Source organism: Pseudophryne corroboree, chromosome 8 (genome assembly GCF_028390025.1).
Source record: "Pseudophryne corroboree isolate aPseCor3 chromosome 8, aPseCor3.hap2, whole genome shotgun sequence".
NCBI classification, from domain to species: Eukaryota; Metazoa; Chordata; class Amphibia; order Anura; family Myobatrachidae; genus Pseudophryne; species Pseudophryne corroboree.
The window spans coordinates 201,663,804-201,686,573 of NC_086451.1; the positions used below are offsets into that span (position 1 = coordinate 201,663,804).

At 46.3% G+C, this 22,770-nt stretch overlaps 1 protein-coding gene across 1 annotated transcript in view; it reads right to left on the reverse strand.

The window, feature by feature from the left end:
- Window positions 1-445: 445 nt before the first annotated feature.
- The window catches only part of LOC134947608 (uncharacterized), a 146,393-nt gene continuing 124,068 nt past the window's right edge, over window positions 446-22,770 (reverse strand). Inside the window, exons 6-7 of the mRNA XM_063935612.1 lie at window positions 19,924-20,046; window positions 446-720 (exon numbers count right to left, since the gene is read on the reverse strand). Of these exons, the coding sequence (XP_063791682.1) occupies window positions 646-720; window positions 19,924-20,046 (198 nt within the window). The 3' untranslated portion in view covers window positions 446-645. The remainder of the gene's footprint in view (window positions 721-19,923; window positions 20,047-22,770) is intronic.

A 22,770-nucleotide genomic window follows, 5' to 3' on the forward strand; every position in this document is an offset into this window, starting at 1 on the left:
CCTCATAATCCCAGTGTGACCCTTTGGGTGTCCCACAAACTGCTGGTGGGGGAAATTAGTTCAAATGTCAGTGTTGTAGAGGAGGGTTTTTCGTAATTTTTTTTTGTACTATCGAATTAGGCCCCCGTTTTTTGCACCTGAAAAATGTACCCTTTTCCCACAAAAATACATAAGATATGTGAAAAGCCGCGGACCTACAGAATGCATTTTTGCGGCTGCAGAAAAAAGGCTACCTCTCGCGGAGTTGGTAAGTGGCTGCATTGGAGCTAATTGGATAGTCCAATACAGTTCTGTTGCTAACATTAAAGCCCACAGCTCACTTTATGATGTTTTCAACTGTGTTTCTATTTATCAATTGAAGGTTGTTTTTTGTATTAATTCAGAAATAAAACATAAAACATTTGGTATCTTTATAAATAATAACACAATACATTTTAATGATCTCTTAAAAAATATTACACAACTGGCAGAAATTAACAGTATTTGAAAGTGAAGTGGCTGTTTATACAATAACTAATATTTTGGTTGGAAGAATGAGGTAAATGGATGCTCATTTAATTAGTGTCATGTTAGGGCATGATGCTTTGTCTTCATTAAACATCTACTAACATATGACTGGGTGACCTTCTCTTTTATAATGCCAGCTCACAAATAGATTGAGTTCACAGTGTTGGAGCAGCTGTCTTCCCTTGTTATGACTGTATGCAGTACATCCAGGACCTGTAGTACAATAGTAGAACACAGATGTTAAAACTATATACTGGTGATCCTACTAAAGGTTTTTCTTCTTTTTTTTAATTTCAGTTTATTAAGACCACTAGAAGTTTTCCAAATACGAAGGAACTCTTTAATCTATCACATTTTTTCTGTGAAATATTTCAATTTATTTTTTGAACAAAAAAAGTGGTTTTATTAGCAATGCTTTAAAAGTGTTTTTAAAACGCATGAGCTTTACATGCAGAAGTGTTAACTTTCCATTCCTGTCAGTATAATAAGTGAATTAAAAACTGAAATTATTGGATTTTAATTACCTACCAGTAAATCCTTTTCTCACAGTCCGTAGAGGATGCTAGGGTTCCATTTAGTACCAAGGGGTATAGATGGGTCTTTTGGGAGCCACTGGCAGTTTAAGAGTTAAACAGTGTGGGTTGGCTCCTCCGTCTATGCCCCTCCTACCAGACTCAGTCTAGAAACTGTGCCCGAGGAGATGGACATACTTCGAGAGAAGGAAATAAAGATAGTGGAGAGATAGACACCAGCCCACACCGAATCGAAAAAACGATGCTGACCAGCATGCAATATGGAGAAACCATGCTAACTAGTATGCACCATGAAGAAATCGTGCAAAACCGCATGAAACATGAGGAAACCATGTCAACCAGCAGGTAACATGAAAAAACCATGCTAACCAGCAGGCAACATGAATAAATCATGCCAACCAGGATGAAACATGAAGAAATCATGCCAACCATCATGCAACACGAAGAAAACATGTTATCTAGCATGAAACAGGAAGCAACCATGCCAATCAGCATGTAACCTGAAGAAACCATGCTAACCATGCATGAAAGAGGAACAGCATCAGCTGAAACAATACTTAACCAAGGAGCAATGCAGGAAAACAAAGCACTGGGCGGGTGCCCAGCATCCTCTATGGACTACGAGAAAAGGATTTACTGGTAGGTAATTAAAATCCTATTTTCTCTTACGTCCTAGAGGATGCTGGGGTTCCATTTAGTACCATGAGGATGTACCAAAGCTCCCAGTATGGGAGGGAGAGTGCTGAGGATCCTGCAGAACGGAGTGACCAAACTTTAGGTCCTCAGATGCCAAAGTATCGAACTTGTAGAACTTCAGCAAAAGTGTTCGACTCCGACCAAGCACCTGGTCGGCAAAGCTGTAAAGCCGAGATACCCCGGGCAGCTGCCCAGGAACAACCCACTGTACGAGTAGAGTGGGCCTTAACAGATCTTGGACACGGCAGGCTTGCCATAGAATAAGCATGCTGGATAGTAAACCTGATCCAGCGAGCAAATGTTTGCTTAGAAGCAGGACACCCAACCGTGTTGGGATCATACAGGACAAACAGAGCGTCCGACTACCTGTGATGAGAAGTCCTCTTCACAGAAACTTTCAAAGCCCTCACAACATCCAAAGACTGTGAGGTAATTGAGGAGTCAGTAGCCACTGGCACCACAATAGGTTGGTGATGTGAAAAACCGACACAACCTTTGAAAGAAATTGCTGACACGTTCTGAGCTCAGCTCCATCTTCATGGAAAACCAAGTAGGGGCTCTTGCATGACAATGACCCCAATTTCGACACCGTCAAGCAAATGCCAATGCCAACAGTGTGACCACCTTCCAAGTTAGAAACTTGACGTCCACCTCCTGTAAAGGCTCAAACCAATCCGAATGCAGGAACTGCAGCACCACTGTCACAATCCTGACTGTAGGTTTATATTTGGTGACTTACCCCTGCCATCTGTCCTGGATCCTGTGTCTTTTCACTCACGGAGTTAAACAGCTTGTCAGCACTATGAGTATTCCTGAGTTCTCTGCCTGAGAGGTAATCAGCTCCACCTGTGGTGGTCTCCTGTGTGAGGCTGAATTCAGTAATCTAAAAGCAAGCATCCTGTGTTTTGCAGAAGTCCAGGCTTCAGTGTTCTCTTGGCCTGCTAGGCCTCATTCTACATTACAGCCTTGGCTAGAGTAGTCACATGTCAGTGACATCACCTAATCCTGCCCACCAATCATCAAGGACCAGGAAGTATAAATCAGGAGGCTGAGTTACAATCTGGGCCAGTTCCTTGTGTCACATACAGCCTTGTGTGAGTCTGAAAAGCTGAGCTCCCTAAAGGTAACCTTTGTACCTAAGTTCCTGTGGAAACTCTGTTCCCTTGTTACCGTATGGTTTACCTTTGTGTTGCCATTGATTTCACCATTTCCCTGAGTCTCAATGTAAAGGCACAGCTGCAGTGTTTTGTCTTAAAGGCACAGTACAGAATTCCGTGTTCTCCACTAATACCACAGTTGTCGTGTTTCAGTTTTACTACTGTTGTAGTTGGGATCTCCAGAGCTCAGTACCTCCGTGCCTCAGTACCTCCGTGCCTCAGTACCTCCGTGCCTCAGTACCTCCGTGCTTCCAGCACCTCCGTGCCTCAGTACCTCCGTGCCTCAGTACCTCCGTGCTTCCAGCACCTCGTGCCTCAGTACCTCAGTACCTCCGTGCTTCCAGCACCTCCGTGCCTCAGCACTTCCGTGCCTCAGTACCTCCGTGCTTCCAGCACCTCGTGCCTCAGCATCTCCGTGCTTCCAGCATCTCCGTGCCTCAGTACCTCCGTGCTTCCAGCACCTCGTGCCTCAGTACCTCAGTACCTCCGTGCTTCCAGCACCTCCGTGCCTCAGCACTTCCGTGCCTCAGTACCTCCGTGCTTCCAGCACCTCCGTGCCTCAGTACCTCCGTGCCTCAGTACCTCCGTGCTTCCAGCACCTCGTGCCTCAGCATCTCCGTGCTTCCAGCATCTCCGTGTTTCAGTACCTCCGTGCCTCCACGCACCCCAGTGCCTCCACGTACCTCCGTGCCTCCACGCACCTCAGTGTCTCCACGCACCTCAGTGTCTCCACGCACCTCAGTGTCTCCAAGCACCTCAGTGTCTCCAAGCACCTCAGTGTCCGCAAGCACCTCAGTGTCCGCAAGCACCTCAGTGTCCGCAAGCACCTCAGTGTCCGCAAGCACCTCAGTGTCCGCAAGCACCTCAGTGTCCGCAAGCACCTCAGTGTCCGCAAGCACCTCAGTGTCTCCAAGCACCCCGTTAGCACAATTATACCTGGTATTCTTCACTGATTCATCAGTGCCTTTCCAGTTCTGTCTTTCAGGAGACCTTCAGCATGCCTCCTGTCTGCCGACCTAATCCTGCATGAGGAGAACCTAGATTCGGCCATCTCTGCTGCGGTTCCTCTTCCCAGTCACCGGAGGAAACCCTGAGTCCACAGCATTTCAGAACCAGGTCAGTGGTAGTATTCACATAATCCTCCAGTCGCCCGCACAGACTTCACTACACCGGGTTCACAAAAACCTCAGTCACGACAGTAGGAACTGGCCACATGGACCCGGCCGAAAGTGTTAGTCTGACGCATGACCTCCTAAGCAATATTGCAGGACGCTTGGAAGGTCTGGAGTCGACTCAGCATCGATTGGCACAGTGTCTGCAGCGGAATTCGTCCTCCAGTGATTCTATGACCTTCTGCTCTAAGACTCCTGACCAACTGCAGATTTTCTACCAGATGTTACTACAGTTACAAGAACTTTTGTCTAGTATTCTCTCTGTGATGCCTGATCTCCTCAGGAATACTACCAACGTTGTTGATCCTGTTTTGTCCCATCCAGTTAATAGAGTCTCTTCCTCTGCGCAAGGGAAAGTTTTTCATCAGAGCTATCCACGGCCCAAGCTCTCTGAAGCTGAACGTCAGCGGCGTAAGGAGCTACATCTCTGTCTTTACTGTGGAAATTCTGGTCATTTTGTTAAAGACTGCATTCTTCGCAAGCCAGGTAATAGTGACAAATCTCAGTATCATAGTGCTCATGTCTACAAGTCATCCACAGTATCCGATTCTTCTGCTGCTGACGGGGGTATCAAGAAGGCTACTCTTCTGAGAGAGACTCAAATTTATGACTGGGGTCCGGTGGTTAAAAGACCTTATCCCAAGTTGGGTGTCCAGAGAAGAATGTTCAAGCCATTTACAGTCACAGAGGAGTCCGTGTCCACAGACCCAGGAGGGGCGTTTTCAGAGCGTCCAGCCCCAGGAGGGGCGTTTTCAGAGCGTCCAGCCCCAGGAGGGGCGTCTTCAGAGCATCCAGCCCCAGGAGGGGCGTCTTCAGAGCGTCCAGCCCCAGGAGGGGCGTCTTCAGAGCGTCCAGCCCCAGAGAGTCTTCAGAGTGCTGCCCAGCCAGTGAGTCTACAGAGTGCTGCCCAGCCAGTGAGTCTACAGAGTGCTGCCCAGCCAGTGAGTCTACAGAGTGCTGCCCAGCCAGTGAGTCTACAGAGTGCTGCCCAGCCAGTGAGTCTACAGAGTGCTGCCCAGCCAGAGATTCTACAGAGTGCTGCCCAGCCAGAGATTCTACAGAGTGCTGCCCAGCCAGAGATTCTACAGAGTGCTGCCCAGCCAGAGATTCTACAGAGTGCTGCCCAGCCCCGTGAAGAGGGGGCTCTTGCCTCAGCCCAGCCCCGTGAAGAGGGGGCTCTTGCCTCAGCCCAGCCCTGTGAAGAAAGGGCTCAGCCCGTCCCGGTTCCAGCCGGTCCAGCAATATTCCAGGCCCTGCCTGGTCAGTCCGTCCCGGTTCCAGCCGGTCCAGCAATACTCCAGGCCCAGCCTGGTCAGTCCGTCCCGGTTCCAGCCGGTCCAGCAATACTCCAGGTTCTGCCTGGTCAGTCCGTCCCGGTTCCAGCCGGTCCAGCAATACTCCAGGCCCAGCCTGGTCAGTCCGTCCCGGTTCCAGCCGGTCCAGCAATACTCCAGGCTCCGCCTGGTCAGTCCGTCCCGGTTCCAGCCGGTCCAGCAATACTCCAGGACCAGCCTGGTCCGTCTCCTTTGGCTCCAGCCAATCCAAGTATCCTCGGATCCAATCCAGTCCTACTCGTCCAGCCAAAGCTTTCTTCAGTTTCATCCTCTAAGCTTTCGTCTGATGGTTTTCCACCTATTTACTTTGATGGAGATTTATTGCAATATGCCGCTCTGGTTGAACAATTTCTCTCTCGGATGGAGTCTGATCCTTTAGGTGCAATAACTCCTTCCAACGTTACTCGATATCTGTTCCTGGCATTCAGAGGAAGAGCTTTGGAGTGGGCCAACATGCTCTTTGAGAGTAATGATCCTGTGTTCCATGACTTACAGACTTTTAGTAACGCTGTAGTTAAAGAATTTAGTCCTAAACCTTTGGAACCTTCTACAGTTTATTCCTCAGTCCTTTCGGATGAAGGAAATTCCAGTCTTGTCTATGATGGATGGTCTACCTGTTCTGAAGATGAAGATCAGGAAGACTTCTAAAGAATCCAGCTTAAGTTTTGTTCTGGACCCTCTGGTTTCCACTTTTTAGAAGCTTTGTGTACAAGTTATTCATCAAGTTCCCCTAAGATTCAAGATGGGTGTCCGGAGTCCACCCTTGAAGAGGGGGATACTGTCACAATCCTGACTGTAGGTTTATATTTGGTGACTTACCCCTGCCATCTGTCCTGGATCCTGTGTCTTTTCACTCACGGAGTTAAACAGCTTGTCAGCACTATGAGTATTCCTGAGTTCTCTGCCTGAGAGGTAATCAGCTCCACCTGTGGTGGTCTCCTGTGTGAGGCTGAATTCAGTAATCTAAAAGCAAGCATCCTGTGTTTTGCAGAAGTCCAGGCTTCAGTGTTCTCTTGGCCTGCTAGGCCTCATTCTACATTACAGCCTTGGCTAGAGTAGTCACATGTCAGTGACATCACCTAATCCTGCCCACCAATCATCAAGGACCAGGAAGTATAAATCAGGAGGCTGAGTTACAATCTGGGCCAGTTCCTTGTGTCACATACAGCCTTGTGTGAGTCTGAAAAGCTGAGCTCCCTAAAGGTAACCTTTGTACCTAAGTTCCTGTGGAAACTCTGTTCCCTTGTTACCGTATGGTTTACCTTTGTGTTGCCATTGATTTCACCATTTCCCTGAGTCTCAATGTAAAGGCACAGCTGCAGTGTTTTGTCTTAAAGGCACAGTACAGAATTCCGTGTTCTCCACTAATACCACAGTTGTCGTGTTTCAGTTTTACTACTGTTGTAGTTGGGATCTCCAGAGCTCAGTACCTCCGTGCCTCAGTACCTCCGTGCCTCAGTACCTCCGTGCCTCAGTACCTCCGTGCTTCCAGCACCTCCGTGCCTCAGTACCTCCGTGCCTCAGTACCTCCGTGCTTCCAGCACCTCGTGCCTCAGTACCTCAGTACCTCCGTGCTTCCAGCACCTCCGTGCCTCAGCACTTCCGTGCCTCAGTACCTCCGTGCTTCCAGCACCTCGTGCCTCAGCATCTCCGTGCTTCCAGCATCTCCGTGCCTCAGTACCTCCGTGCTTCCAGCACCTCGTGCCTCAGTACCTCAGTACCTCCGTGCTTCCAGCACCTCCGTGCCTCAGCACTTCCGTGCCTCAGTACCTCCGTGCTTCCAGCACCTCCGTGCCTCAGTACCTCCGTGCCTCAGTACCTCCGTGCTTCCAGCACCTCGTGCCTCAGCATCTCCGTGCTTCCAGCATCTCCGTGTTTCAGTACCTCCGTGCCTCCACGCACCCCAGTGCCTCCACGTACCTCCGTGCCTCCACGCACCTCAGTGTCTCCACGCACCTCAGTGTCTCCACGCACCTCAGTGTCTCCAAGCACCTCAGTGTCTCCAAGCACCTCAGTGTCCGCAAGCACCTCAGTGTCCGCAAGCACCTCAGTGTCCGCAAGCACCTCAGTGTCCGCAAGCACCTCAGTGTCCGCAAGCACCTCAGTGTCCGCAAGCACCTCAGTGTCCGCAAGCACCTCAGTGTCTCCAAGCACCCCGTTAGCACAATTATACCTGGTATTCTTCACTGATTCATCAGTGCCTTTCCAGTTCTGTCTTTCAGGAGACCTTCAGCATGCCTCCTGTCTGCCGACCTAATCCTGCATGAGGAGAACCTAGATTCGGCCATCTCTGCTGCGGTTCCTCTTCCCAGTCACCGGAGGAAACCCTGAGTCCACAGCATTTCAGAACCAGGTCAGTGGTAGTATTCACATAATCCTCCAGTCGCCCGCACAGACTTCACTACACCGGGTTCACAAAAACCTCAGTCATGACAACCACCTTAAGATCCCAAGGTCTCGTAGGAGGCACAGAGGGTGGCTGTATGTGCAGAACCCCTATCAAGAAAGTCTGAACATCAGGGAGAGCAGCCAATTGTTTCTGGAAGAAAATAGACAAGGCCGAAATCTGGACCTTTATGGAGCCCAAGCGTAGGCCCACAACTACACCTGCTTGCAGAAAGAGGAGAAACCGTCCTAGTTAAAACTCCACCGTAGGAAACTTCTTGGATTCACACCAAGACGTACTTTTTCCAAGTACAATGGTAATGTTTAGACTTTACCCTCTTCCTAGCCTGAATCAGGGTAGGAATGACTTTGTTCCGAGCTAAGATCTCCATGCTGTCAAATGTAGCCATGGTAAGTCATGATAGGTGAACAGCCCCTGTTGCAGAAGGTCCTCGCGAAGAGGAAGAGGCCTCGGATCTTCCAGCAGTAACTCCAGAAGATCTGCGTACCAAGAACTTCTTGGCCAGTCCGGAGAAATGAGGATCGCCTTAACTCTTGTTCTTTTTATTAGCTTGAGAACCCATGTGATGAGTGGAAGTAGAGGGAACACTTACACTGACTGGAACACCCATAGAGGTACCAGGGCGTCCACCACCACTGCTTGCGGGTCTCGTGACCTGGAACAGTACCTCCGAAGCTTCTCGTTGAGGTGAGAGGCCATCATGTCTATCTGAGGTACCTTGTTCCCTCTGCGACAACCTCCAGGTGGAGGCCCCATTCTCCTGGATGGAGATTGTGTCTGCTGAGGAAGTGTGCTTCCCAGTTGTCCACTCCCGGAATGAAGATTGCTGACCGCACCCGCGCATGCTTCTTTGCCCAGAGGAGGATTATTGTCACCTCTGACATTGCAGCCCTGCTCTTCATTCTACCCTGCCTGTTATGTAGGACACCACTGTGACGTTACCCAACTGAACCTGAACGGCTTGATCTCGCAGAAGATGTGCCGCTTGTAGAAGGTCGTTATACATGGTCTTCCGATCCAGAAAATTTATTGGAAGGAGCGATTCCTGAACTGACCGCTTTCCTTGGACGATTTCCCCCTGAGCGACTGCTTCCCAACCTCTGAGACTTGCATCCGTGGTTAGATGACTCCAATTCTGAATCCCGAACCTGCGGCCCTCGAGTAGGTGAGAAGTTTGCAACCACCAGAGGAGTGAAATTCTGGCTGTCGGCGACAGGCGTATCCGCTGATGCATGTGAAGATGAGATGCTGACCATAAGACCAGGAGATCTAGTGGGAAAGACCATGCAAGGAGTCTTCCGTACTGTCGAGCCTCTTAGGAGGCAACCATCCTCCCCAGAAGGCGAATGCACTGATGTACCTGGGCTGCCATCAGGACATCCCGGACCATTGATTGGAACACCAATGCTTTCTTAACTGGTAGAAACACATTCTGCACTTCCGTGTTGAGAATCATCCCCAGGAAGGAACGCCTCCTTATCGGCTTCAAATGCTAAATTGGAAGCTTCAGGATCCAACCAAGATCCCAGGACAGTTGATTTGAGAGAGCAACACTCCATAACAACATCTCCCTGGAGGATGTTAAAGTCGCCCAGATATGGAATTATGCCCACTCCTGGTTTGTGGAGCGGGAGTATAAAGGCTGCACTGGCCCTGATGAACACCCCTGATGTTGTGTAGAAGCCAAGTTCAGTGTTTGGAACTGGAAGTGACATAGTTGTAGTGCAACCTTAGATAGGCCTAGAGAGGCGGCCAGACTGGAATGTGAAGTACGCACCCCTGATATCCCGGGATACCAGGAATTCCTCTACATCTCGAGCAGAGATCACCACTCCCAGACTCCATCACGAATTGAACACCCACCAGTAGGAAATCAATAACCCCAGGTTTGAATAGTAACCCCTGTTACGTAAATGAGGTGGAACTGGAATAATGACATTAGTTTGACAAATGTTATGATAGCTTCCAGCAGTAGCACACTTTCTGCCTGAGAAGCTAGTAAGCCTGATTTGAATAATCTGTGAGGCGCGAATACTAGAAATTCTAGTGTGCACCCCTGGGCAACCCAACTGTTTCCAGGGGTCTAGGCTGGATATCGCCTAGATGTGTTACTGAATCTTTTTAATCTCGCTCCCACCTGCCTAATCCCCAGGCAGTGAGGTCCACCGACAAACCAAAGGGTTTGAAAAAGGCAGAATTTGAAATCCATCCCTGGGAACCTGGCGGCGCAGGTTTTCTGGATTTCCCAAATGTCCTCTAAAGGAAGTGGAGGAATATGTGGAATCACATTCGAAGGAATTGCAGTGTAGGTGTAGGATATAATTTCCTGGTCTGTGCAGATACGGAAGGAAGACATACCGACTTACCTGCAGTTGACATGGATAATCACGTATCCTGTGCGTCCCAACAGGGACTTACCTGTGAAGGGCGGACCTGTCATACCTTACTCGGATTCTGTATCCGCAGTCCATTGGTGTAGCCACCATCCCCTGCGTGTCAAAACTGCCAGAGCAGTGGTCCCTGCGTTATGCAGGTCAATCTCCTTCATGGCGTCTAGCTGTGAAGCCTGTAGAAATCCTGTATGTGACATAGAAACAAGTACAAGTCACTTCTACACATAGAATCTAAATCATCGAGTAAGGAGCCTGACCACGTTACAATAGCCCCAGAGATGTACGCAAAGTGGGTCTCCGACTCACACCTGCAGCAGTGTACAGTATTAGAGATTAGTCTCAACAGGTGATCAGCCTTTATGGAGGTTGTACCAGGGACAGGTAAGACAACCATATTTGAAAATGTAGACACTCTATATGGATGTGGATAATAACTCTGGGTGTATTCAGGTTTTCCCAAATAAGGAGTTTAAAGCCCTACACAGTGGGAAAGCATTCATTATATACATATAATAATATTCCTCATCCCTAATAGCCTTAAACATATGTTGGACCCCTCCTATATATGCATTATATGGACAAGTGTACGCTATCTCAAGTACGGAGTTGGGGTGAGAGGCACAGCAGTGGGATTTGAAACCTCACACTTTTCAAAACTGTGGCTTCTACCCAGTATGGGATATATTTGAAGCAATATATTTTAAAGTACACCTTATGGAGGCCACCCCAGGGGGAACTGCCACCGAAGCCTGAGATGTGTACAGTTTTTAGCATGGTATAGACTCCCCAGGAGAAGATATACATTCTGCAGTACAGGACAAAGTCCCCTTAAACATGGCAAAGTGGATTACACATACACAGGAAAATGTCAACACAGTCCCCCCCCACCCCAGAATATCTTCAGAGAGTTACAGAGCATAAGAAGCCAGCCACAGCGTGCCCTTATAGGCTTTTATAAAGATAAAACCCCCGCTGACTAGAGTAACCTTAACAGGGTAGCTAGTACATAATATCACTCCCCCTTGTTTATAACACCTTTTACCTCAGTGTAGTTATGTGGAGGACAGCGTTCCCTATCAGCGTGTGTCTGCAGGTAGAAAATGGCGCTGGTTAGTGCTGGATCCAATCTGAGGAGAAGCTCCGCCCCCTATAATGGCACGTCTTCCTGCACTTAGAGATTATACTGGCCTGAGGTAATTTTTGCAGCAAACAGTGGGTTAGAATTTGAAAGCTATGTTTGACCAGTGTAAGGTATCGCGCTGGCCCAGGACGCCCCTCAGAGCGCCATACACAGTGTGCCGCTGAGCCTTCCGGAGCGCAGCCTGTCAGAGCTGCGCTCCAGCCATTGTGCTGCCATTCTCGCCGTGGGGGACCCGCATACCGGGACTCCGGCGTCAGATTCACCACTCTTCTTTCTTCTGGCTCTGTTAGGGGCTGGCGCTATGCTGCGGGAGTGAACGGTTGCCTCAGGTGGCTAACGATCATCACCCTCAGGAGCTCAGTGTCCTGTCAGCAGAGATAGTGGCCATTAACCTCTCTGGGTTGGACACTACTCCCCCCTAAGTTCCACGAAGCAGGGAGGCTGTCTGTAAAATAACAAACTCCAGAAAACAATAAAACTAAGAAAACTCCTAGGAGCTCCCCTAGCTGTGACCGGCTTCCCCGGGCACATTTTCTAAACTGAGTCTGGTAGGAGGGGCATAGAGGGAGGAGCAGGGCCACACTATTAAACTCTTAAAGTGCCAGTGGCTCCCAAAGGACCCGTCTATACCCCATGGTACTAAATGAAACCCCAACATCCTCTAGGACGTAAGAGAAAACTGGTTGACCCCCCTGTATCCCTTAGGCCCTCTGCTGCAGGCTTGTCTGAGAAGTGTTGTTGTATTTATAAAGGGAAAAATGCAGAGAAAGGTCTGCACCCAACCCAGAAACTGAATAGCATTGGGGCTCTGTTTGACCATACTGGGCTTGCAGGAGGATATACTGTAGTCTGAGGTAGCAGCTTTGCAGAAGTTTAGACTTTAGTGGTATAAAGTAAACCCACCCCTTTAATACTGCAGGTCTCTAACTCCTGCCCAATTTAAAATAAACTTAAATCAAAGTAAAACCCTATCTTACTACCTTGTTAAATATAAGTAAACATCTTTATAGAATACATTAAAATTACTCATCACAAACTAGTGTGGGGGCATGACTTGGGCGATGCTTGGTGCCATAACTTGAATACAGATAAAGTCCAATCTGATTACATGCGTGCCCTCAGTCAATAGGTGGATCCCGGGGGGAATCCATGCTCATGCCGCATGTCGTCTCTAGCACTTTATGTGTTTGTGCTTCTTACAGAGAGCAGCAGCAGCACCTGTGATGGAACTAGAGGTAGGGTGCAGCCGGTGCTGTGCTCTGGGGCCTGCTGCAATGATGGTGCCCACTGTGGCATTAGCAGCACTTCTAATAATTAGTCGGACTGCCTCATTACTGTCTGCTGGCCTAGCGTTGTCCATTGAACATCGATGATTCAAAATCATCGAAGGTCTATGGCCGATGTAAAATAGTTTTCCATCAATGGAGGAGAACCAGATGGTTCCCCGCCATCGATAATACACAGCTACCGAATATATATATATATATTTTTATATTTTTATTTACCTCTGCACTCCGCTCCCAGGCTCTCATTGGCCCATGGCATATTGCATAGTAAAGCGGGGTGACCATCAGTGGGTAAAACCATTGATGGTTCACTTGCAGATGGTTTTACACCATCAATGTTGCCCATCAATGGTACAACCGATGGTGACCATCGATGGGTAATCCACCAATGTCCATCCCTATGCTGACATTAACAAAGGAGGACTCAGAGGTGGTCCAGCTGGAGGAGAGGAGAAGGGCCTCTCCCCGTCCCTCCCCTCACATTACCTCCCGTCCTCCTCTCATACACTGCATTTGCCAGGGGTCCATTTTCACTATCTAGTGAATAGCCCTCGGTGTGAAAACTAGGTGTTAGGAGCAGGAACCTGGCCTGCTTTCCTAGATCACCCTACAGTCAGTCATGCTAGTCCGGGTCTCCAAAGTCACTCTTTTGGTCTGGGCTGTGCCCCTGCTGTGTCCTCAGGGGGGAAGATGTTTGCCTCCTGCAGCATGCACAAGAATGGTGGACTAGGTGGATGGTCAGTTCTTCACTCACAGCATACTCCCTTTCTCTCTCTCTCTCTTTCTCCCTCTCTCTTTTTCACTAGGTCTCGTTCTGTCTTTTTTTCTCTCTCTTTCTCCCCTCCCATCTATCATGTTAAACCCCCGTGATTTTTTTTCTGCTTGTCCCCCCCCCCACTGATACTTTCCCTTCATGTCTCAGTGAACACTTTCAACCGAATTTACCGCCTCTTCTCCCTCCTTCTCCTACAGAGACTGCAGATACCCTGTGCTTCTACCCTTCACCCTCTGCCTGTCACTTACATCCTTTTCCTATCACACTCCCCTTGTCACCCACTGCCTCTCCTTGTAGTCCTCTACATCTCCCACTGCCTCCCCCCTGGCATCACCATTTCCTCTCCATCACCCATTCCCTGCAGTAACCCACTGCCTCTACCTGTCACCCATTCTCTGGTGTCACCCACTGCCTCTCCTTGTAGTCCTCTACATCTCCCACTGCCTCCCCCCTGGCATCACCATTTCCTCTCCATCACCCATTCCCTGCAGTAACCCACTGCCTCTACCTGTCACCCATTCTCTGGTGTCACCCACTGCCTCTCCTGTATGCCCTTGTTGTGAGGCCATGGACACTTTTCCAGGTGCGTGTGCAAAATAACCCCCCCACCTCTGGTGCTCCCCTGTCAGTTTGTTCTGGATATGCCCTTGCCTCATTCTGTAATAGAGAAAACTTTTTAAAATTGTACCTACGATGGTACTACTTGTCACTGCAGTGCTAAATAGGATCTTTCCATTTATCTGAGTTATGTTGGATGGGTAGTGATCAGGAGGACACCATGTACCATATATTTTGGAACTTTCCAAAATTGACAGCCATGTTCACTGTTGTACATCATCTTGTTACTAAGATCGCTAGCATCATAGTCCCTTCTACACCAACTTATTGCTTACTACTCAGGCCTATCCCTTGTGTCTGGAAACACATGCAAAAGCTCATCTGCACACATTGAAGGCAGTGATAGTCCCCAAATGAAAATCTTTCGTATAATTTACTTACAATGTGGAGCAAATAACCAGTATTACAGGTAATAACTTTTCCACTGGTTGTACTGGCTGATGTATCATAGTGCTCCTCCTCTATCTCTTGGTTTATAATTACAGATTCCCCTTGTTCTAGCTCTCTTCTGGAACATAGAATTTGACGGCAGATAAGTACCACTTGGACCATCTAGTCTGCCCCTTTTTTTATCCTTTAGGCAATGTCAACCCTTTTCGAACCTTAATTCTTTGTAAGGATATTCATATGCCTATCCCAAGCATGTTTAAATTGCTCTACAGTCTTAGCATCTACCACCTCTGCTGGGAGGCTATTCCACTTATCCACTATCCTTTCTGTGAAGTAATTTTTCCTTAAATTTCCCCTGAACCTCCCCCCTCCAGTCTCAGTGTATGTCCTCGAGTTCTAATACTTCTCTTCCTTTGAAGAATGTTTCCCTCCTGAACTTTGTTAAGACCCTTGATATATTTGAAAGCATGTCCCCCCTTTCCCTGCTCTCCTCCAAACTATACATGTTAAGATCTTTTAGCCTTTCCGGGTAAGTTTTGCGATGTAGGCCATGCACCATTTTAGTTGCCCTTCTTTGTACACTCTCTAATGTATTTATATCCTTCTGGAGATATGGGGGGTAATTCCAAGTTGATCGCAGCAGGAATTTTTTTAGCAGTTGGCAAAACCATGTGCACTGCAGGGGAGGGGGCTGATATAACTTGTGCAGAGAGAGAGAGATTTGGGTGTGGTGAGTTCAATCTGCAATCTAAATTGCAGTGTAAAAATAAAGCAGCCAGTATTTACCCTGCACAGAAACAAAATAACCCACCCAAATCTAACTCTCTCTGCAAATGTTATATATCCCCCCCCCCCCCCTGCAGTGCACATGGTTTTGCCCAACTGCTAAAAAATATCCTGCTGCGATCAACTTGGAATTACCCCCATGGTCTCCAGAACTGGACACAGTATTCCAGATGGGGCCGTACCAATGACCTATACAGTGGCATTATCACTTCTTTTTTCCTGCTACTGATTCTTCTCCCTATGCAACCAAGCATCTGACTTGCCTTTCTCATTGCTTTGTTGCATTGCTTTCCTGCCTTCAAGTCACTTGAAATAGTGACTCCTAAATCTCTTTCCTCTTCAGTAGTTTACATTATAGTACCCTTAATACTATATTTAGCCTTTGGGTTTTTGAGGCCCAAGTGCATGATTTTGCATTGTTTAGCATTACACTGTAGTTGCCACGTTCTTGGCCATTTATCAAGCCTAGCTAGGTCATCAATCATTTGTTTTACCCCTCCCGGTGTGTCTACCATGTTGCACATCTTTGTATCATCTGCAAAAAGGCATACTTTCCCTTCAATACCATTTGCAATGTCACCAACAAAGATATTAAAGAAAGCTGGACCAAGTACAGATCCCTGGGGTACTCCACTGGTAACATTTCCCTCCATAGATTGTACTCCATTTACTACAACTGTCTGTTTCCTATCCTGCAACCAGGTTCATATCCATTTAACGGTTTTATAATCCTTCCCCATGCATTCAAGTTTATTTAGCAGTCTGCGATGTGGGACAGTGTCAAATGCCTTACTAAAGTCTAGATATGCTACATCTACAGCTCCCCCTTGATCTATTATTTTCGTCACAGAGTCAAAAAAGTCAATAAGATTTGTTTGGCATGATCTCCCACCAGTAAATCCATGCTGTTTGGATCCTGTAAGTTGTTTTAATTAAAATATTCCAACTCTTTCTTTTAATAGTTTTTCCATTACTTTCCCTACTACTGATGAAAGGCTTACTGGTCTGTAGTTACTTTCTTCTTCCTTGCTTCCACTTTTGTGCAGTGGAACCACATTTGCTCTTTTCCAGTCCTCTGGAATGGCACCTGTATTTAGTGATTGGTTAAATAATTCTGTTAAAGGTGTAACCAGCACATCTTTTAGCTCTTTGAGTATCCTTGGGTGTATCCCATCTTGCTCCATTGATTTATCCACTTTTAGTTTTGAAAGTTCTGTTAGGACCTTCTCCTCTGTAAATGTACTTTCATCTACCTTATTTTTATGAATGTCCTTGCAACTTAACTGTGGCCCCTTCCCTTCTCCTTCTGTATTAAATACTGAGAAAAAATAATTATTTAGGTGATCTGCTATTGCCTTGTCTCCCTCCACAAAATGCTCACTCTCTGTCCTAAGTCTTATTATTCCTCCATTTGATTTTCTCCTTTCACTTATATACTTAAAAAAAAAAGTTTTGCCCCCTTTATCTACTGACTGGGCCATTTTTTCCTCAGCTTCTGCCTTTGCACATCAGATCACTTTCTTAGCAACCTTCTGTCTGTCAAGATACACCTCTATGTTGTTATTATTTTGAGTCTGTTTGTATTTCCTAAAAGCCATCTTTTTTGCTTTCACACTAGTTGATAATTAATTTGTGAACCACCATGGCTTCCTTTTCCAGGTGCTTTTCCTAACCTTTTTGATACAAAGGTATGTTGTACTTAGTATTGCATTTTTCAGTTTTTCCCACTTCTCCTGCACTCCTTCCAAGTTCCTCCAGTCTGCCAATGAATCACTTTAATCTCCCCATTTTTGAAAAGTCAGCATTTCTAAAATCCAACACCTTTGTTTTTGTGTGACAGGAGTTGGATCCTGTCTTTATACTAAACCATACTGCTTGATGATCACTGGATCCCAGGTGCTCACCGACATATATGTTGGATATCCTGTCACTATTTGTAAGAATGAAATCTAATATTGAGTCTTTGCGAGTGGGCTCCCTCACCAATTGCGTGAGAGCTGCTTCCTGTAAAGAATGTAGAAATGTGCCACTTGTAGCTGAACTTGCAAAAGACCCCTCCAAATTGACATCAGGTAAATTAAAGTCTCCCATGATTAGGACTTCTCCCTTTAAAGCCATTTTAGTGATGTCCAACAATAGGTTCCTGTCCAAATCCTGCCCCTTGCCTGGTGGTCTATAGATCACCTTAATGTGAATAATGTCCTTTTCCCCAGTTTCTATGGTGACCCAAAGGGCCTCAGTTTTATCTTCAATATTTTGTATTAAAGTAGCATTTATGCATTTTTTCACATACATTGCTACCCCTCCTCCTATTCTTCCCATTCTATCCTTCCTAAATAAATTGAAAAATAAATTGTATCCTGGTATAGCTATGCCCCAGTCATGATTTTCATTGCACCATGACTCTGTAATTACCACAAAATCCAGGTTATCCCTTGTCATTATCGCAATTAGCTCTAGAATTTTGTCTCCTAAGTTCCTAGCATTTGTACACATAGCTATAATAATTTTGCCTGTGCGTCTGTTATTAGACAGTACAAAATAAATTACAAGTTTAAAGTTGAAATTACCTGTTTGGTGATGTTGCTCATTCTTTGGTATTTTTTTTTTTTTTTTTTTACTAATCAGGAATCACACTGTGTCCTTTACACCACGACTACACCTCACTAAATGTAAAGATATAGTACACCTGACCACAATGGCCAAATGATCAAAGGAGGTAAACACCAGAGAGCATGCAATACTAAACTATGTTTCACTGTGCAACTTCCCCACACATGCAATGCCAATTACAAGCCAATCATTACATCAAAAAACATACATGAGTTTGCATAAGAGAGAACTGTAGTGAGCAGATTGTGAATGTCTTTTCATCATTTAAAAAGACAGATAACATTGGTACAGGTGAGAATACAGATGTTTATAGACATAAATTTGAGTAGTTGCGGATGAAGTGGCTCTCTCCTATGTGATTGCAGTTCCCTCACTTTAATTGTTTGTTTCCCTCAAACCTACTGATGTATGATACTACTAAATTATATACATGTCTTCAATGGAAGAGTTCATTTTTTTTCTTGTACCCATTCCCCTACTTCCCTTTTGTCTTTTGTCTCCCCCTTCCCTTTATACTGCTTACAAGCTTTTGAATAAAAATATTACTTAAAAAGAAAAATACTCATCTGCTGACTAGCACTAACCCTTACATAATGATTATAGCATAGAGTCCCCATATCAACCCTGCACTGCCAGCAAACCCAAAGTGGCTAGCCCAGTGTGGTAACCTGCTGATGGGGAGACCCAGGACCTCCAACATTGATGATTAAGCACTAGTGATTGTGTGGATGGCTTTTATGGCTACTTTGAGATTTCCCCCCTATTTGGCACTTTGCACCTGATTCTGTGTTGGCACACACCCCATTGAGGCATCTGCCCTGTGTGACCAGCATGAGGCTAGTTTTCACTAAGAGAGTGGGACCTCACACTAATGATCTTGCTGAGGGGTTTATTGGTTGATATGGCCATCTAATATTATTGGTACCCACTTATTTGGACATATCAGTGGGCCACTATAACATCTTGTCAGATGTTGCCTGAATAACAGTTACCTGTGTTTTTCATGATATATATGCATTATGTTTGTAATTGTGTCATCATTGATATTTATTTATATGTTAAACATTTTAAATGTACTTTTATCAAGCCATATGTTAAATTATTTCATGTTGTGTACCTTTTGCTCTACAAGGCCCCTCTTTTTATTACTTGTTTGAACCCTTTGGAGGCTGGCACCCTCCTATGTACAGCTGCCATACAGTACAATTCCTCTGACAGTGCCAATCAGACCAAGTCCATTGCAGTCTACTTGCAGTACAACATGGTTATGCCCAGGAGTAAAGTATCTTGCCCCCAACTCTGAATTAGCCTGAAAGTACTTTTATACTTAAGAGAGTTATTTGAATACATTTTAGGGTATATGTCTGGGGTTTTGTAATTATATATAGCTCATTTTGGAGCAGCTCTTCATTCATTCATTGGAACAATATTGTTTTGTTCTGGTGTATTGTTGACTGTTGCTTCAACTCTCAGTGAGTTGGAAACATAATTTACAGAGGCCATCAGGCGGTAGTAATCTATAGGCCTCCTAATGTGTTTATAAAATTGTCTGTCTGACTTGCTAAAGTAAACTTAAAGGTTAACAAGGGCAGTGGATCCCAAACTTTTTTGACTCACAGCGCCCTAGAGTATCAGAAATTTTTTAATGGCACCCCTAGGCCAAAGGTTTCTTACAGAGAATTTTTTTTAAAAAATATTAAATTAAGTAAATTATGTTTATATGTCATCCATATGTTCAGTTACGTGGTGAGGGACAAGCTTTGCTTCTGCTTGTCCATATATTTTATGATTGGCAGCGACAATTACTAGCTTTGTCTATTACATTGCTAATAAATAGTTTGAATTGGTCCTTGACCACCAACCGGAGACATCCCTGCAAGTGTTCTGTGGCACCCCAGGGTGCCATGGAATACACTGTTTGAGAACCACTGATCTAGCTAATGATACAATTATTAAAATATGAATAATAATTGATTTATTATTTGGAAGAACAAAATAGTTTGGCATCCAAAATGGCATAGGAAGATATTTCTTGCAGTTAAGGACCACCGATTTACAAGTGGCTAGTTTCAATCTCAACTGTTATTTTTCTCTCAAAAATGAAATAACTGTTACCTTTATTGTAGGTACAGCTCCAACCTTGAGAACATCAATTACTCCCATTTCCATCTTGGTGCAATCCACAACAGTAAATTCATACTCAGTATCGTGTGCCGTGTCAAGCAGCACTCCATCAACCTGATAGAGGAAAGTTTAAACAAATATTAAAAATAGTTCATGCTTTAAACTCACAAATCTACAACAGAGAGAAATTAAAAAGACATCCATTTGGTGCTCCTATCTAAACCAATACAGAAGCTACTGTACTGCATCTGTAGAATTGCAAACCCAATACAGTTACACAAAAATGATATAATCTGCATATGTATACTGAACACAGTATATATATATATATATATATATATATATATATACACACACACACACACACACACAAGTGGGTATCTACCCATTGGCCAGGATGACACTTGTCAGGGGTGCCGGTCGAGGAGAGGGTGCCGTTCGGCGGTGCCACCCACAGCCAGGGAGTAGAACCACAGTGACAGTACCTGGTGTGCCGCATGGGCAGTGCTTGGCCCAGAAACCCACACAGCAGCCACTGCTACAGGCTCCAGTGTGTGGCACCACACTTCAGTGAAGAAACTCAAGATAAACTACAGCTCCCAGTAGCCCTTGCTGCCGGATGCTCCTGGCAGCAAGGGTGGTTGGGAGCTGTAGTTTATTTTGAAGGGGTGGAGCCAAGCCCAGGCAGCCAGAAAGCAGCATCATTGGAGAACAGATCTGTAAGATAAAGTGCCCTGGAGGGAGGAAACAGTTGTTACGTTCCTGATGCTCAGAACTAGAAAGATGTTGCGAAGTGAGTCCAGAGCACCAGGACGTGACACTGAGATAGCGATGGAACGGAAATAGCCTCTAGCACCCTACCTCCGTTGTTTTACCCGTGTGGTCAGTTCACGCCTGAGTGACTATGGTTTCTTGGGCCCACGGCAGCCGCGTTTGAAGGGCGGATTAGGTCTGCCCAACTCCGATGCCCCCAGGTCTTAGAGTGAGACAAAGCGTTAACCGAGACAGGATAATAACAAGGGGACCTCTAACTAAAGCAAACCGAAGCTAGGGGCTACTAACTACCCTAAAACTAAATATATGTGCGGCACGCCGCCAAAGGAAATGAACAACAAAAGATACCACTGTCCACTCCCCCACACGGCACCGCCGAGTTCCGGAGAGGACAGTGAAAAGCGGAAACCTCCGCAAAAACCTCAAATGCAAAAAGTAACACAAGGACTAAGTGGCCTAGGCTGCAACACGCGGCAGAAGCCGCTACTCACGAAACCGGGAGAATATAACAGGGAGCCCTCCAATAGCTGCAGCGTACCTTAATTAGTAATGTCGTGCAGCTGCCCTGCTGCACGACCAGAGCTAACAGGTGTATTGATTGATAGGAAGCAACGGGGAATGCGGTTCGTCAGTGGCATCCCTGTTGCTAAGGGTCCGGCGGCTAAGCGCGCACGGCGTCCCAGCGTTGCCAGGGACCAGGCGCTCAGCGCGCACGGCGTCCCAGCGTTGCCAGGGATCCGGCGGCTCAGCGCGCACGGCGTCCTGGCGTTGCTAGGCGCCGGGCAGGGAGGGAGGTGCAGCGGCCATGAGCGTCGCTCGGAAGCAGACAGAGCGGCGCCGTGGACCGCGGCACCTAACAGTACCCCCCCTTGAGGAGGGGTTAAAGAACCCATAAAGGCAGGTTTCTGATGAAATTCCTGAAAGAATAATCTCTTAAGTTTAGGGTCATGTAGATTCTTATCCAGGACCCAAGACCTTTCTTCCGGGCCAAAGCCTTTCCAGTGAACCAAAAAATAAAGCCGGCCCGAGAAACTTTGGAATCTAAAACCTTCTCCACCAAGTACTCTTGTTGCCCCTGAACATCCACCGGAGGTCTACCCTGGGAAGTCTTCCGAGGGAATCTCCTGGAAGAAAAATACTGCTTCAGAAGGCAACAGTGAAAAGTATTGCCAATTTTGAGTGATTTAGGCAAGCGTAGCCGAAAAGCAACTGGGTTGACCTTCTTAATGATAAGGAACGGTCCAATAAATTTGGGTCCCAATCTAGCCGAGGGTTGTCGGAGCTTGATGTTGCGGGTTGACAACCACACCTTATCTCCCACCTTAAAAGTGCATTGGCATCGGAACCGATCAGAAATTTTTTTTTCTCGGAAGGCAGCCTTCTTAAGGGCAAGGTGCACCTTTTACCAAATCATTCTGAGATGGGAAGTTAAGGTCAACGAGGAGACTGGAAAATGAGGGTAAAAAGAATTGGCTCTAGGATGAAAGCCCAAGACCAAAAAGATTGGGGACTCCTTGGTGGAAGAATGACAAGAGTTATTATAGGCAAACTCAGCCAAAGGAAGAAATTCAGACCAATCATTCTGAAGTTTGGCCGAATATAGCCGTAAATACTGTTTTAACGACTGATTAACACATTCAGTTTGTCCGTTAGACTGTGGATGGTACCCAGATGTTAAAGAGAGTTTCATATTTAATGAGGCACAAAAACGTTTCCAGAAACGGGCGATGAATTGCGGTCCCCGATCAGAGACAATATCCCTGGGTAAACCATGGAGCCTGAACACATGGCGGAGAAATAAAACTGCCAACCCTTGAGCAGAGGGTAATCGGGGGAGAGCAATGAAGTGGGCCATCTAACTAAACGGTCTACTACCACCCAAATAACTCGAAATCCAGCTGAAAGAGGAAGGTCCACCACGAAATCCATGGATATATGTGACCATGGCCTGAGAGGAACGGCTAAAGGTATGAGTTGCCCGACCGGCAACGATCGAGATAACTTGTACTGAGCACAAACCTGACAGGAACGGACAAATTCCCTTACATCTTTAGAAAGATTAGG